General features: G+C 43.1%; 1 protein-coding gene across 1 annotated transcript; it reads left to right on the plus strand.

The window, feature by feature from the left end:
- Positions 1–655: 655 nt before the first annotated feature.
- MESD (mesoderm development LRP chaperone) lies at positions 656–10417 on the plus strand. Its single transcript, XM_056499874.1, has 3 exons — positions 656–1560; positions 6179–6411; positions 7120–10417. Exons 1-3 carry the CDS (start codon positions 1396–1398, stop codon positions 7382–7384), a joined length of 663 nt encoding a protein of 220 aa, XP_056355849.1. The 5' UTR covers positions 656–1395; the 3' UTR covers positions 7385–10417.
- Positions 10418–14568: the final 4151 nt, after the last annotated feature.

The raw sequence follows: 14568 nt of genomic DNA on the forward strand, positions 1-14568 counted from the left end.
CCATGGAGGCTGCAGCCCAGGCTGGTATATAGGGGTGCTGAAATCTATGATTACAGGATTCTGTGATACGGTAACAGAATGGGGATTGAAGAGTTCTCTCAGCAGAATTAGTTCTCTGCTCTGAACCTGGTCTGCCCTCAATGCTGGGATGGAAAAGCAGCCTGTTCACTAATCAGCCTGGCTGTAATTAACATCTACCACTAGTAGTAACAGTGATGCTTCCTTGCATTCCCGAGTTTTAACTTCCTGGAATCCAAGGTGAAAGGGAGAAGAGAAGATTGTGCTATTTGTAATTAAAAAATGCTACCATGAGGAAAAAAATGAAGACTGGAGTGAAGTAAGATTATGCAGACATCCATGCATATAATTTGGATTAGATAATGGAAAAACAGCCTGTATAATGAAAAAACCGTTTTTGTTTTTTTTTTTTAATTATTAATTGTGGTGGTCAGAGGTTCTGGAGTTATATTTTAGTAACAAACAGCATTAATTTTAATACTTTTAGAAGCCTAATACTGCTGAGAGTAGTCCACATCAGAAGACCCATGCAACGAGCCCAGTTCCCATCACACAAATCAGCAAACCCGGGATACCTTTCATCCTCTTTTTACAAAAAAGCAACAAGAAGCACCCCCATAGTTTAGATCCCAGGCGCTGGGCGCATCATTTATTTACTCGTTTTACCCTCCCTGCCCGGGCCCGGCAGGGCTGCACCGGGGGCTGGAGCGGAGCTTCGTGCGGGGACAGCGGCACCGGGGAGGCGGCGGAGGAGCGGGCGGTGCCCGGCGGTGTCCGGCTGTGTCCGGCGGTGTCCTGCAGTCCCGCAGTGTCCCGCCAGTGTCCGGCACCCCGGGCCGCGCCCAGCCCGGCCCCATCCGCCCGTCCAGCTCCGCCTCCAGCCCGATCCACCCCGTGTCCGTCCAGCTCCACCCGATCCATCCCTCTGTCCGTCCAGCTCATCCTCCCTGCCCGATCCATCCCTCTGTCCATCCAGCTCCTCCTCCGGCCCGATCCCCCCGTGCCCATCCAGCTCCTCCTCCGGCCCGATCCCCCCCGTGCCCGTCCAGCTCCTCCTCCGGCCCGATCCCCCCCGTGCCCGTCCAGCTCCTCCTCCGGCCCGACCCATCCTCAGGCCCGTCCAGCTCCTCCTCCGGCCCGATCCCCCCGTGCCCGTCCAGCTCCTCCTCCGGCCCGACCCATCCTCAGGCCCGTCCAGCTCCTCCTCCGGCCCGATCCATCCCCGTGCCCGTCCAGCTCCTCCTCCGGCCCGATCCCCCCGTGCCCGTCCAGCTCCTCCTCCGGCCCGATCCATCCCTCTGTCCATCCAGCTCCTCCTCCGGCCCGCTCGCTCCCCGCCCATGAGGCGCCGGGCCGCCTCCCCCAGAGCGGCAGAAGATGGCGGCGGCCGCGGGCTGGGCGCTGCTGGCCCTGGCGCTGTGTGTGAGCGCGGCGGCCGCGACCGGCGGCTCCGAGGGGAAGCGGCGGGAGGGGCCGCCCAAGAAGAAGGACATTCGGGACTACAACGACGCGGACATGGCCCGGCTGCTGGAGCAGTGGGAGGTGCGGGAGGCGCCGGGGTCCGCCCGCAGCACGCGGAGGGGGCGGCGGGGCCGGGCCGGGGCAGCTCCGCGGGGCAGCGGCCGCTGCGCCGGGGGATCCCCGGGCCGGAGGCGGCCCCGAGCCCGGTGCCGTGTTCCTTTTCCGGGGCTCTGGGTCCGTGTGGGGGGGTTTCGGAGCCGGGGCGAGCGGCCCGCAGCCCGCCCTGCCCCGCCGGCCCGGTCCCGCCTTCCCAGAGCCCCAGCCCCAGGTGCGCGGTGCCTGCCAGCAGCCTCGTCTGCTGAAAAGTCTGGCTTTTTCAGATTATTGAGCCATACTCATTGTGTGACCGAGGGGTGGATACCAGGAGGAATATTCATTTCACGTTTACAGGGTAGATACGTCGTTGTTGTGGTTTGGTGTTTCTTTCCTATCTTTCCTCATAGTAACAGCTTCTAATTCCAGCTCTGTCTCGTCGCCTTCATCCTTATCAGCCCGCTGCCTTAACTTTCCATCACTCTCTTCTCCACGTGCTTGTCTTGCCACTGTCAGGTTCTTTTCACTGTGTTACGGTCCGTCATCTTCTGATAAATACCAGAGCACTCCTCACTGTCATTTATTCTTTCCGTGAGGTTTTTCCCTGGAATAGTTTGCAAAAAACCCTGAAGGAGATAATAGAGAGAAGACTTCTGTTTTGTGTAACACCAGTTGCAGCTGTAAGTTAAGGTGGAGAAGTGTGTTTTATATGTGAATTACAGATGAAGTAACAGTAAGTATGGATGTCTGCCTTGGTCCTGGTTGGCAGGTTATGGACTTGTTCATCCCATAGATTACTGCATATATCCCTTTAGGAAGGAAGGTTCTTAGAAAATTTAGGTAAAATTTTAAATAAAATTAGTAAAAGGCTCAAAGTTCACTTTTCTGTTAGTGGTATCAGCTAAGGACCCAGCAGGTCCAGCTGCTAAAAACTCAAGGCTTAGTATTGCCCAGCTTGAACCGAATTTGGCCCTGTAGGAAAAAGTTTGAAAGGTGAACATGTCTTCTAAATGAGCTGGCTGAAAGGGAGGCTCAAGTTAATTCTGTTGTGACTCTTGACTGTATATTCTGCTCCAGCCATAGTGGGTGGGTCACAAGGTTGTTGAGGGTTTTTCCTTTTCAGCTGGGGCAGGTCACGGTGTGCTGCACAAATGCAGATGTGGCAGAGCAGCTGGGGAGTCACTGCTGGGCTGGGGGTGCCCCTGAGGAGAGGCAGAGCAGAGCAGGGACTGAGGCAGGGCTCAACAATTGGGGGCTGTTTGGTCTCCTGGGATGGTCAGCTGCAGGCATTTTGCCTGGTGGGAGTCAGGACACAGAGAGCATGAAAGGCTTAGGGGGTGGCTGGAGGAGAGGAAGGGACATGAGTGCCCTTGTTGGAGTGGGATGAGAAACAAAGAGGCCACTGTGAGTTCGGGAAAGAGCAGGAACTACGCTTGGGAATGAGGGGCACAGCGCATAGATCTGTGCAGAATCAAATGTCATTACTTTCAACTGAATGAAATTACTCCAGATATTTTTTATTTCTGGCAATTAGTCTGAAACCACTGAAGGATGGTGGTTATGACATGCTGGGGTTTGGCCACAAGCCTGAGCCTGTGGCTCCAGCAGCTTTCCCAGCAGGAGCAGCCACCTCTGTGCAGATCTTGTGCTGCCCCTTGCACTGTGTGCATGACTGCCTGGTGATCCTGGAGAGTGATCTGCTGGAAACAAGGACAGGCAGCAGGGCAAAGAGGCAGAGCTGCTTCAGCAGCTCAGTTGCACAACTAGAGCTTGAGGAAGCCACTGAGGGTGGTTTTCCTGATGAAAAGGGACTCTGCTGAAGCCTGGAGTCCTGGGGAGCTGGACACAGAACTTGAGAATCTTAGTTACTGATATGTGCTTTAAATAGTTCATTACTGTTCCAAGCTCAGGGTTTCTCAGGCTTGACTCTGATCATTGAATAGGCAAAGCAGTTAAGTGGCATATGTTACTAATATTTTTAAAAATCAAAGTGCAGGGCATTTATGAGAAATTCTGAGACTGGGAGCTGAGGGGAGGACCAAGTGAAGGAATATGCAGTTTTTCCTGTGTCTGTGTAATGCCCTCCCTCTGGAACCTCATGTTAATGTGAGTCTGTGTCCTGGGGTGAATTGTATCCCCCATTCCTCTGTTTAGGCCAGAAATAAGCTTTGCACCTCTAGAACTAGATCTGGGAGTGAAGGAGGAGAAGGAGAAGCAGTGGAATGTCTGTTTTCAAAACACAGAGATAAGAGCTTCAGCTTTCCTGCTCCCAGACTGTGTTTGCAGCACGGACAGAGCAGCAGAGAGCTCTCCTTTGCTTTTTAGTTAGTTTTTAGCTAGGGCAGAGTTTTGCTGAGGCAGAGAAGTTCCCCAGACTGTGGCTTTTCTTTTTCTTGGAACTGAAAACCCAGAACACACCTGGAGCTCACACCTGTGGCCCACCAGGGCTGGGATGTGGCATTTTCCAGCAGGAGGGATTGATGGAGACTGAGCAGGCTGAACTACAGCCCACAACAAGGACTCTGAATTTGCTATCTCTTCAGAACAGCAAGAGGTTTTATTGTTTAATGCTGTTCATTTTTTATGTTTGTGAATACTTTGCCTGTTAAATAAACAGGTTTTTTTCCCATTTTTCTCTAAAGAAATGTTTTCCCAAACCATGTTGGGGAGAGGCCACTTGAATCTGCTTTCTAAAAGGACCCATTTGGAAGTTTCCTCCCAAATTTGCCCTAAACCAGGACAGTCTGCTAGACTTTTCAAAGCAAAAGTTTACACTTTTCCTTCCCCTTTTTACCTTTTAGGTGGCTTTAAGCACAGCTGCATGACATTTTGTACAGAAAATAAGAAAATAAATGCCATCTAGGGGAGCTTTTGGCATCTTCTGATAATACTCCCATTCAAACCCTAAGAATACAATTTCAGGAGCATTTAGTTGAACAGTTGAGGAAAAAAACAGGTAATGCATGTTAGTGGCTCATGTTGTCATTATATCCAAAATCAGTTTCTGTATTTCATACAGAGTATTTGGGAATGTTTCTTTCTGCCTTTTTCTTTCAAAACTATCAAATAAACTGGCTTTGCTCTAGTCAAATCAGACTTAAGCTGCAATTTGCTTTTAATTGTGGAGAATGTTTTTCAGTCAATCACACGAGATTTTGTATTTTCACTGTACTTTAGCAATTTGACCATTCTTCAGCTTCCTGTGAGTGACATTCCCACTTAGTGACAGCAGGGTTTTTCCATGGGCTGTCCTTGCCTCCCAGTGCACTCATTTCAGAAATTTTAAGGCATGTGAACTACTGGAAAGTGTGTTTCAGACTTGCAAAATTGAAACAAAAACATAATTAGTAAGGAAAAAAATGATAAAATCTAAGGCTCCTACAGCTTCTGTTCTGTAGTCCCTAAATTTTAAACTCTTCTCAGAAAGACAAGAAGCTGCAGAAATGAGCTGGGGAAAGAACATGGGTCACTTGTATGAAACCATAGCCTTTGAGGAGTGTGGGATGCTCCGTGGGTGTGTAGGAGAATCTGTTGGGTTTGTTTATAAGCATGTGCAGAGATGTGAGGGTGGTGCATTCTGAGATCTGGAAATCAAGCTCACTTTGAGGCCTCTGAAGGAGAATGTCCTTATCTGCTGCCACAGTTCATGTTCCCAATGGAGTGATGCATTTTGAAGTAATGACAACACCTAAAATATCTGCCTTAATTCCTGCTCATTTTGTGGTGGTTGGGTAGGTGCCAGTATAAGACTTCTGGTTGGTTTGTTTTTTTTTTTTTTTTTTTTTTACTTTTTAATTCTATGCTACAAACACTGTTACAGAAATCAGGTTCTGGTTTAATGTAAGTTGTCATCATGTTCAGCTCACAGTTGTGAGCTATTTAAGAGGGGCAGCAGTCTGATTGTACCTTTCCAAATATTTAAATGTCTGTCAGCCTTAGCAGAGGCATCAAGAGGTTAATTTTTTTTCTTTTTTTGTGAGAGTGATTTACTCTGGGTGATTATGTTGTCAGGCTGTGCATCTGTGCGTTAGAAAAGTCATGAAACCTTTAATCAAAGTCTTTCCATGGCATAAACACACAGAAAGTCTGAAGACTTGTGGGTTTAAAGACACAAATTCTTAAATTTAATTCTCAAGCAATCACATGATTCCCAGAAGTGAGTTTTGACCTCTGAAAGCAATATCAGATGAATGTTTTTTCATATATGTTTGTATGAGGCTTTTTATTGCAACTTTCCCATTTCATCTTGCATGCATAATAAATATTTGTGAAACTGTGATGAAAAAAGAAACTATTTTATGAGTCTTGTAGGTGGAATTGAATTAGCCTTAAGGCTGAAGTATTTCTCAGTATGTGATGAAATGAGATTCCACCTGTCAGTATGAGAATGTGCATCATTTTCAGGGGAGGGTTATAAATGGAAAGGGTGCTCTTGGTGAAGTATCTTGAAACAACAGTCACTATTTGATTTCACAATCTCCGTCATTCAGCTAAAAATATTTTGTCAAAGCACAATTATCCTCTGAAATTAGCAAAAAAAAAAATAAATCCAGAATATATTTGTGGAACAGTTGAGTTTAAAGCTTCTTTGTCATTTTCAAAACAGAAAGATGATGACATTGAAGAGGGAGATCTCCCTGAGCACAAGAGGCCTCCAGCACCAATAGATTTCTCAAAAATAGATCCAGGCAAGCCTGAAAGCATCCTGAAGCTGACAAAGAAGGGGAAGACTTTGATGATGTTTGTCACAGTGTCAGGAAATCCCACAGAAAAGGAGACAGAAGAAATCACCAGCTTGTGGCAGGGCAGCCTCTTCAACGCAAACTACGACGTGCAAAGGTGAGCTGTTATACACAGGGATAAAGTTCTTGCCTTTGCAGAACCCTCTCTTTCTTCCTGAAAACCTTTTTAACTGTTCATCCTTTGCTGTTCTCCACCTCCATCATCCATTCCTATTTCTCTGTTTCTTTGTCAGTTGTGGCAAATCTTGTGGTGTGCTGCAGAAACCTCTTCAATGCTTATGCACTGTGTGTGTGTGTATAGCCCAGATTATTTTTATCTCACTATGGTTGAGCTATTTATCAGTTCTAGCTGCAGTAGTTTGCCTCTATGTGCTTGATGGAAAGTATCACACTCTGAAGACTTGTCACCACAAAAGGCTTTTTGTTCCCTTGCTAAAAAATGGGACTCTCTTTCAGAGAGAGCACCATTTTGAAACAGAAGAATGTTGTGCTCTTGTTTGGAGGCTGAGAAGAGTTGCACTAAGTGTATAAAGCAAATTTAACGCTCATTAGTGGATTTTATATTTTTAAATTGGTTCTAAATTTGTTTTCTTATTCTTACTTTTTTGATTACTTACTGATACACTTCATACACTTTATTTTTAAACGTTGTGGAAGCTTGTTCTCCTGTCCCCATCCCCAGGCAACGACTAGACCAGCTTCTTGCTCTTAGGCATGTTCCTCAGTCATGGAGGCTCTCTGAGCAAATGCTGAATTGTTTGAAAAGCAGAGAGTTAACTGAAAAAAATATGGATGTTTCCTCTAGGTTTATTGTTGGCTCCAATCGGGCCATCTTCATGCTGCGGGATGGTGGCTATGCCTGGGAGATCAAAGACTTCCTGGTAAATCAGGAAAGGTGTGCAGATGTTACCCTGGAAGGTCAGGTTTATCCTGGCAAAGGAGGAGATGGAAATGAGAAAGTGAAAAACAAAACAAAACCTGAAAAAGCAAAGAAGAAAAAAGACACAGAGAAGAAATCTAACGGTGTCAAAGAGGACAACCGAGCAACCAACCAGAGAGAGGAGCTATGACAGCCACGGTACCAGACTGAGTCCTGCTCTGCTGCTCCCTGGAGGGAATCTGCTGAGGAGTCCTGGGTTTTGGGGAGGAAGGAAGCAGAGACTACTGAAGCTTAAATTTATGTTGAAATCACCAGTTTACTCATTGCTATTGGCCATTTGTTTAGTTACAGGAAAGGTAACGCTTCATGTCAGCAATTGACTGCTTTGGTTTGTAATTTTTTTATGCTTTTGTTGTTGTTTAAAACTAGCATTCAAATCTGTGTGTCTAACATCACAAATTTAATTTAAGTGGAAAAGAAGAATTATGGTTTCAGAATACACTGATGTTCATCTGTAGTAGCTGTGTCCATCTTGGGTGTGCATATCATGGATTCCCAGCTGCTGTCAGAGAGCCAGGTGCAGTGTGAAAAGATTCTCTTGAAAGATGGTTTGATGGACACAGTTGGCACACAAAACTGCCCAAAGTTGCAAAGAGTAGTGGCCAAAGATGCCTGAAATTACGGGATTTAGGACATGTTTGGTTAGACTGCCTGTTTCTTTAAAATTTTCTCAACCCATTTTGTCCCAGGAAATCTGTGGGTAGGAAGTCTGCTCATGCACTCCAGATCTGTTCAGGAGGGACACTGTGTGCCCTTCAGAAGGGAATGGAACTGCAGCACCTGCACAGGAAGTGTCAGGGTGAAAGGTGGAGATGAATCCAGAGCATTCAGGTTGCTCCTGCTGCTGAAGGACTGTGCCTGTGGAAGCAGCTGTTGTGTGTTCAAGAAAAAGCTTTAACTCTGAAATTAATTTGGTTTACTGATTTAATGGTTTGTTTAAATATTTGAAAAAGCACTAGTTACAGCACAGAGTTAAACTTGGAGTTAGACTTGTCACTTACTGATGCTGATCTGGTCAGATTTTGGTGGGGTTTTTTTCTTGGTACAGATTCCTGACTGATGTGGTTGATTGTAAATGACCATTTGATTTGAGTACTATGAAGCTGGACATATGGGAGCCAATACTTTGTATAATTGGGGAGGTTTTGTTATTATTCAGATTGTTTTCAAATGCTTTGCTTAGAATTGTTTCCCTTCTGCCTTACTACCAGTTAGGGACTAAAGGCACCAAGTAGTGTGGTCCACATCATTTTGCAGAGGATGAGCACAGGATCAACTGTGTTCATTCAATCCTGGGATGGTGTTACTTTTTCTTTAAGGTGCTAAAATCCAAGTCTTTTGGATAAAAGGTCCTAATTGAACCATAATGGTTGATCTTGTGGAATACTTCAGTATCAAAAGTACAAAACTGTGACTGAGTCCTTGTCCTAAAATAAAATATGTCACTAAACTTACTGTTTTGAAGAGTAGTAAAACCTTTTAAATAGATCTGCATTTGGTTATGTATTCAAGAGGCAGACTAACTCGTCTTTGGTTTCTGTATGTAAGGACTACATGATGTTGATGAAGGTTCCAGTTGATTAATTTCATTTAATTTTAATTATATTTGTATAAATTTAGATTAAAGAAACCTTTGCAGCTACACTTCATTAAACAGGCCTGTACCTGTTTGAGTGAAAAATTAAAATTTGTTTCAGGATTAACTATTACCTTTTATATTCTCCTACTAATGCAGATGTGCAGCAGAGTTGAGAAGAGTCTCAGTAGATATTTGGATGGTTGAGATGTGCAGTCCAATTCTTGTGCATAACTAATTTATCATTTGGTCACATATTCTGGGTTAGCACCACCCTTTGTAAACAATATTGCTTCTCATCTCAAGGGAAGAACAGGCCACATGAAACTATAAAAATTAAATATAAATGAGTTTTTTCAAAGTTATGGTATAGAGGTGATAATTCAGATTTTGATAAGAAAGACATAGAAGGCAGTTTTGTATTCCTCTTAATGTTATTTCCTTTTTGATCAGATTGGGTTTGAGACTGTTGGATAAACAATTGCTACACTATAGCTATGGCCCAGATTTTGAGTATATTTACTTCAGTGTCATAAATCTACTTTTGCAGTAGATTGGGTCTTTCCCCTTTGAAATTAAAAGGAGCTTTGTTGAAACTGAACCAGCCAATTGATCTTCTTTTTTTGGTTGGCTGGTTGGTTGGTTCTGAGTCAGTTGCCCGTGCCAAATGCAGGTATCACTTGTTCCACATAGCTTAATTAAATTTCAAAGTGTTTGGGGTTTTTTTTGGTTTGTTTAATTTTTTGGGTTTTTTTTTTTTTTTTTTAAGATTTTTAATCTGTGTGATAAGTTGGCAGTTACTTTTTGATATAAAACACAAAATGCTGTCTTCACAAAATAAGTTTCTTCTAATCTTCCATGTTTCTTTTCCCTTTTCCATGCTTTACACTAAACAAATACTGAAATATACCAGTAAGTGTAACATGGCAGTCTGGCAGGATCTGCTTTACCTCAGCCAGTCTTTCTCTGCTATCATAGTTCATTAATCAAGAATAACTTGAATTGCCTTTTAAAGCTGGTAAGGTCTTTGAGACAGTTGCACTTGTCCTGGCACAGTGTTACATAACCAAATGTTTGGTGATGATTTAAGAATCCCAAACCCTATTGATATATATATATATCAAATATTCTCTAAAAGTTACATAAGACCAGGAATGTTCTATGAGTACCTCAAAGGATGAAGTCTCCCTTGGAGGCTTATCAGGCTTTCAATAACAGATTTTTTGGTTCCACATACAGGACATTCAGATACCTCCTTTAAAACTAATTTCAACCAGTAGGGTGGTAATTAAAGCTCTTACTGTTTCCTTTTTTTTTTTTTTTTTTTTCAATTTTATGCAGAGGTACATGGAAAATCATCTGTTTTCATGACAATGAAACATCTGCTGCCTTCCTCCTCCTAGCATAGCGGTTTCTCTGTTCTAGTGCTATAACTAACTTTTCTGAGCTACTGTTAAATTTTTAACCCAGCTGTCCTACTCAGAAAAAAAGAGTTTGTCAGTGATGCTACACAGGATGTGGTTGCACTTCATGAAAAATTTCCAATGGACAATCAACTTTTTATGTAATAAAATACTGGAAAAAATATTCTGGATTTTGTTGATTTGGGGTTTTCCCTTAAACTGTTCTGACACAAACTACAACAGGATTTCTGCTCTTAACTTAGAGTGGTCTAAGCATTTCTCAGGTCAGCCTTGACTTCCAAGAAAATCTGCTTTTCTATCACTGTTCCTGAACTCTTTCAATTTTGTCCCAAAAAGGAAATCATAAATTAAAACACCATTTTGTAAAGATGCAGAACAACCTACTTTTATCTGATATTTGGCCACTCTTCTCGACGGGTTTCTGGTAAGGCTTACAAAGTATTTCCATTCTTTTATCTCATTTCTTTTTTTAATCAGGGAGTAACACTGCCTTTTCCAGGGTTTTTAAAATTGCATAGGATATTCATAGAAATTCAAAGAACCTGTGCTTGAATAGAGGAGATGTCTGTTTTTAAAATGCCTAATTCATTGGTACTGTCATGTTTTTCTTTATTAAGACTGCCATCCTACTAGAATGCATTGATACCCTGCAATTTGATAATTACTCTGGATAAAATGAACTATTTTTGAATATCACTTTTTTTTTTATCTTTTGTACTGTGCCCTTTCAACAGGACAAACCCACTGAATTCAGGTAGTACCAAATTGCCAGGAAGGAAAAGAAGGAGGAAAATCACTGGGATTTTTGGGTGATGGTATTTTTTCTCCTGCAGTAAGTAGTCAGGTGGTGGAGGGGTTGGACACCTGGCTCTGGAGCAGGAGAGCTCTGTGCAGAGCAGTTTTTGATTAGCATTTAAAAAGCTCTGTAGCACACAACAATCAGGCATTGCACAGTGCCAGGCTTTGGGACAGATGGGAAATGCTTTGTTCCTTTCCTGAGTGATGCTGCTTAACAGACCAGTGTTGATACTGGCTGGGTTATCAGTGCCATTATATCCACCCACTGTTTCTGTGCTAGGAAAACCAGATCTATTAACCAGATCATTTAACTTAACAGTAATAATGGTAATCATTATTTTTAAATAATTTCATGTGTGTTTATTATTATTGTTAATATTATTATTACATAGACATTGATATTTTGGGAGGGGAAAATAGGACATTTAAAGGAGCTTCAGCCTCTTCCCCATCTTATGGGCAAAGGCTACAACTTTTCAGAAGCAGAACCTTTTTCCTTTCTTACTCCAGAATTGTGTCTCTGTTGCAGAGGGACAGAAGACACCTTTGTTTTTTACAGAAGAGCAACTGGAATGCTCTAATTCATCGAGTTTATTCCCTTAGATAATTTATTGATACCTCCAAAAACCCATGGGGCCATCTTTACTGCCTGTAACATCTGCTGCTTTTAAATTAGCAGTTGTGTCTGAGCAGAGGCTGGACTTCTGTGTTGGCACCCTGCCCACTACTTCTGTGGGAAACACTGACCAGAGCACTGAGCACTCATTAAATCATTAATATTTAAATCAGCTCGGCTGCCTTAATTGGTGGCAGGTTACATGTCACCAGGGCTCTGTGTGCATTGGAACAGCAAAGCCCTGGAATTTGCTTGCAAGGTGCAAGGTTTGAACAGCACCATGAAGTGACCTGGATCTTACTGTAACTTTATATAAAGTTTTCTCTGTAGGAAGGAAGACTGAATTATACAGAAATAATTGTAGTGCAGGGGTGTATTGAAAACAAGATTATTATGAACACTTGCTGAGTCAATACAAAAATAAGCAAAAAGGTTTAACAGGTGTATTTATGTGGCCATGCTATTATTTTGAGATTAGGTGTATTTATGTGACCAATTGCTATTATTTTGAGATTCATGCCTGCAGACCATCTTGTATATTTGGGATTTTTCTAACTTGTCCTTCCTGCAACTCGATTTCATTCAGCTTCTTTTTGCAAAACAGTTTGAAATGGGTCAGTTTTCATCCCCCCATCTAAAATGATATTTCAGCTGTGTCCACAATAGTGCATATTTGAAATAACATAAGACTTTTATATGAGTATTTTAATATTCATCCCACCAGTTGTATCCACAGCCATTCCCTGTGCCTTGCCAACCCTTGATAGTCAGCTGCTGTCTTTCAGGTGCTGTACAGCATGTTAATCACTGTGTGGACTTCAGATAATTGCACTTATAATAGGATGGAGTTGCCAGGAGCTTAATGGAAGCACAGACATGCAAATGCTTTGGCATTTAAGACAGCAGTTGGGCACAAGATCTTGAAATAACAACTGCCTTGCCTTTAATGTGGGTAGCAGGTAGTTTGTTGTGAACTAATGAGCTGTGTAACATAATGAGGGCAAGACCACTTTCCTTTTTATCAGCACTCCTCTCAGCCTCTGTTCCCACATAGCATCACCATTTTAGCCATGGTGCTCAGCTCTCAGATAACCCAGCTAAGGCCTGAAGTGTATTTCAGCCACGTTGCTATTTCTGGCAGTAGTGATAAACCTGGACAGCCTCACTTTCTGGGATGAGAAAATCGAGTTTAGATTTGTAATCAGAGCAGACTGTGTTCAAGAGATGTAGCTGTAGCACTTGAATGCTGGAGTAGTCTACAGGAAAGCAGAAATAAATGAGCTGCATTCACTTCCTTAGGTGTTACTATCAACTGACAGGGCCTTTGCTTTCAGGTGAGGTATCTGTGCTTTAAGAGACATTATCTTGTACTACTCACCCTGCACTAACACAGTAGGAGAGGAGATGGGGTTATGGTGGGGTTGTGATAATTTCATTGTCATCTCACACCCTCAGGCAAAGGAAAAGACTTGTTTGTAGGGGGCTCCCTGTCGAATCCTGTCACTGTTCGCTTACCACACCCCTTGCCACGTCCTGATAGTGCTGAGACACTCCAGCTGAGCCGTACACTCTAAATTCCAGATAGATCCGTCTGCAGAGTGCTGCAGCTCTCCCTGGTGCTCTGGTCTTGAGGCTGTGCAGCGAGTGACCACTCACATCGCCCTTCCAGGCTGGAAAGCCGGGACACCACAGCAGAGGGGATGGACTGGTGCTCTGAGGGTCCGCAAGGGCTGCAGAAAACGGGTTGTGTTTAATTTGGGGACGCGGACAAGCGGAGTTTGCTGCGCTCGGTGCCCGGGAGAGGCTCGCGGGAATGTCCCGGGAGCGGCCACCAGAGGGCGCGCGGGGACAGGGAACGGCCGGGACAGCTAAAAATGAATAGAAATGAAATAGGAATAGAAATAGAAATAGAAATAGAAATAGAAATAGAAATAGAAATAGAAATAGAAATAGAAATAGAAATAGAAATAGAAATAGAAATAGAAATAGAAATAGAAATAGGAATAGGAATAGAAATAGAAATAGAAATAGAAATAGAAAATAGAATAGAGAATAGAGAATAGAATATGGAATGGAATATGGAATGGAATAAAACAGAATTTTAGAATGGAATATAGAACAGAATATGGAATGGAGTGGAATGGAATAGAATAGAATAGAATAGAATAGAATAGAATAGAATAGAATAGAATAGAATAGAATAGAATAGAATAGAATAGAATAGAATAGAATAGAATAGAATATCAGGCATATAAAATAAATTCTATTATAATGTGGCATTTCTGGACATGTTTCAGCAATGGACTTTGGAATGCTTGGTTATGACTGTTGGACTCAATGACCTTAGAGGTCTTTCCCATGGTAAATTATTCTGTTCTCCACTAGTCTATAATACTCTTTTAATAATTTGTATTATCTTCATAATATATAATCTAAACATTAAAATAAGTTTTATATTTTATTTATCATATTAAATTATGTTTTTTTTTGCTTTTCAATCTGAGGTAAGAGATCGACTCAGCCATCACTAGTCCCAAATACAGATGCACACACACAGAGAGCAGCAATGGCACAGCAGTGATGTCTGCCTGTGTGCTGGCAGGAGTTGAGGTGGGGGGAACCCTCTTCACATCTTCATTTGAGTCCCTTGTGTGCATTTCCAGTTTCCTGGGCTGTCACCCAAGAGTGTCCCACCTGCCCCAAATACAGGCTTTTCCCATGGCTGTAATATCCCCTTCCCATTCCCATCCCCTTCCCGTTCCCCTCTCTCAGCTCCTGCAGCTGTGACCAGGCAGTGAAAGGTGCTGTGGTCTGTGTGGACTGGCCAAAAACTGCAGACAAGGGGCTGCTTGGCCCCTTGGGTCTTGTCTTTTGAAATAAGTAGGGAGACAAAAATAAAA

Source organism: Oenanthe melanoleuca, chromosome 10 (assembly GCF_029582105.1).
Source record: "Oenanthe melanoleuca isolate GR-GAL-2019-014 chromosome 10, OMel1.0, whole genome shotgun sequence".
Classification (NCBI taxonomy): domain Eukaryota; kingdom Metazoa; phylum Chordata; class Aves; order Passeriformes; family Muscicapidae; genus Oenanthe; species Oenanthe melanoleuca.

Coding starts and splice junctions, on each gene's coding strand:
- MESD (XM_056499874.1), top strand. CDS start 1,396: ATGGCGGCGGCCGCGGGCTGGGCGCTGCTGGCCCTGGCGCTGTGTGTG. Junction 1,561..6,178: donor GGCTGCTGGAGCAGTGGGAG/GTGCGGGAGGCG, acceptor TTTTCAAAACAG/AAAGATGATGACATTGAAGA. Junction 6,412..7,119: donor GCAAACTACGACGTGCAAAG/GTGAGCTGTTAT, acceptor TGTTTCCTCTAG/GTTTATTGTTGGCTCCAATC.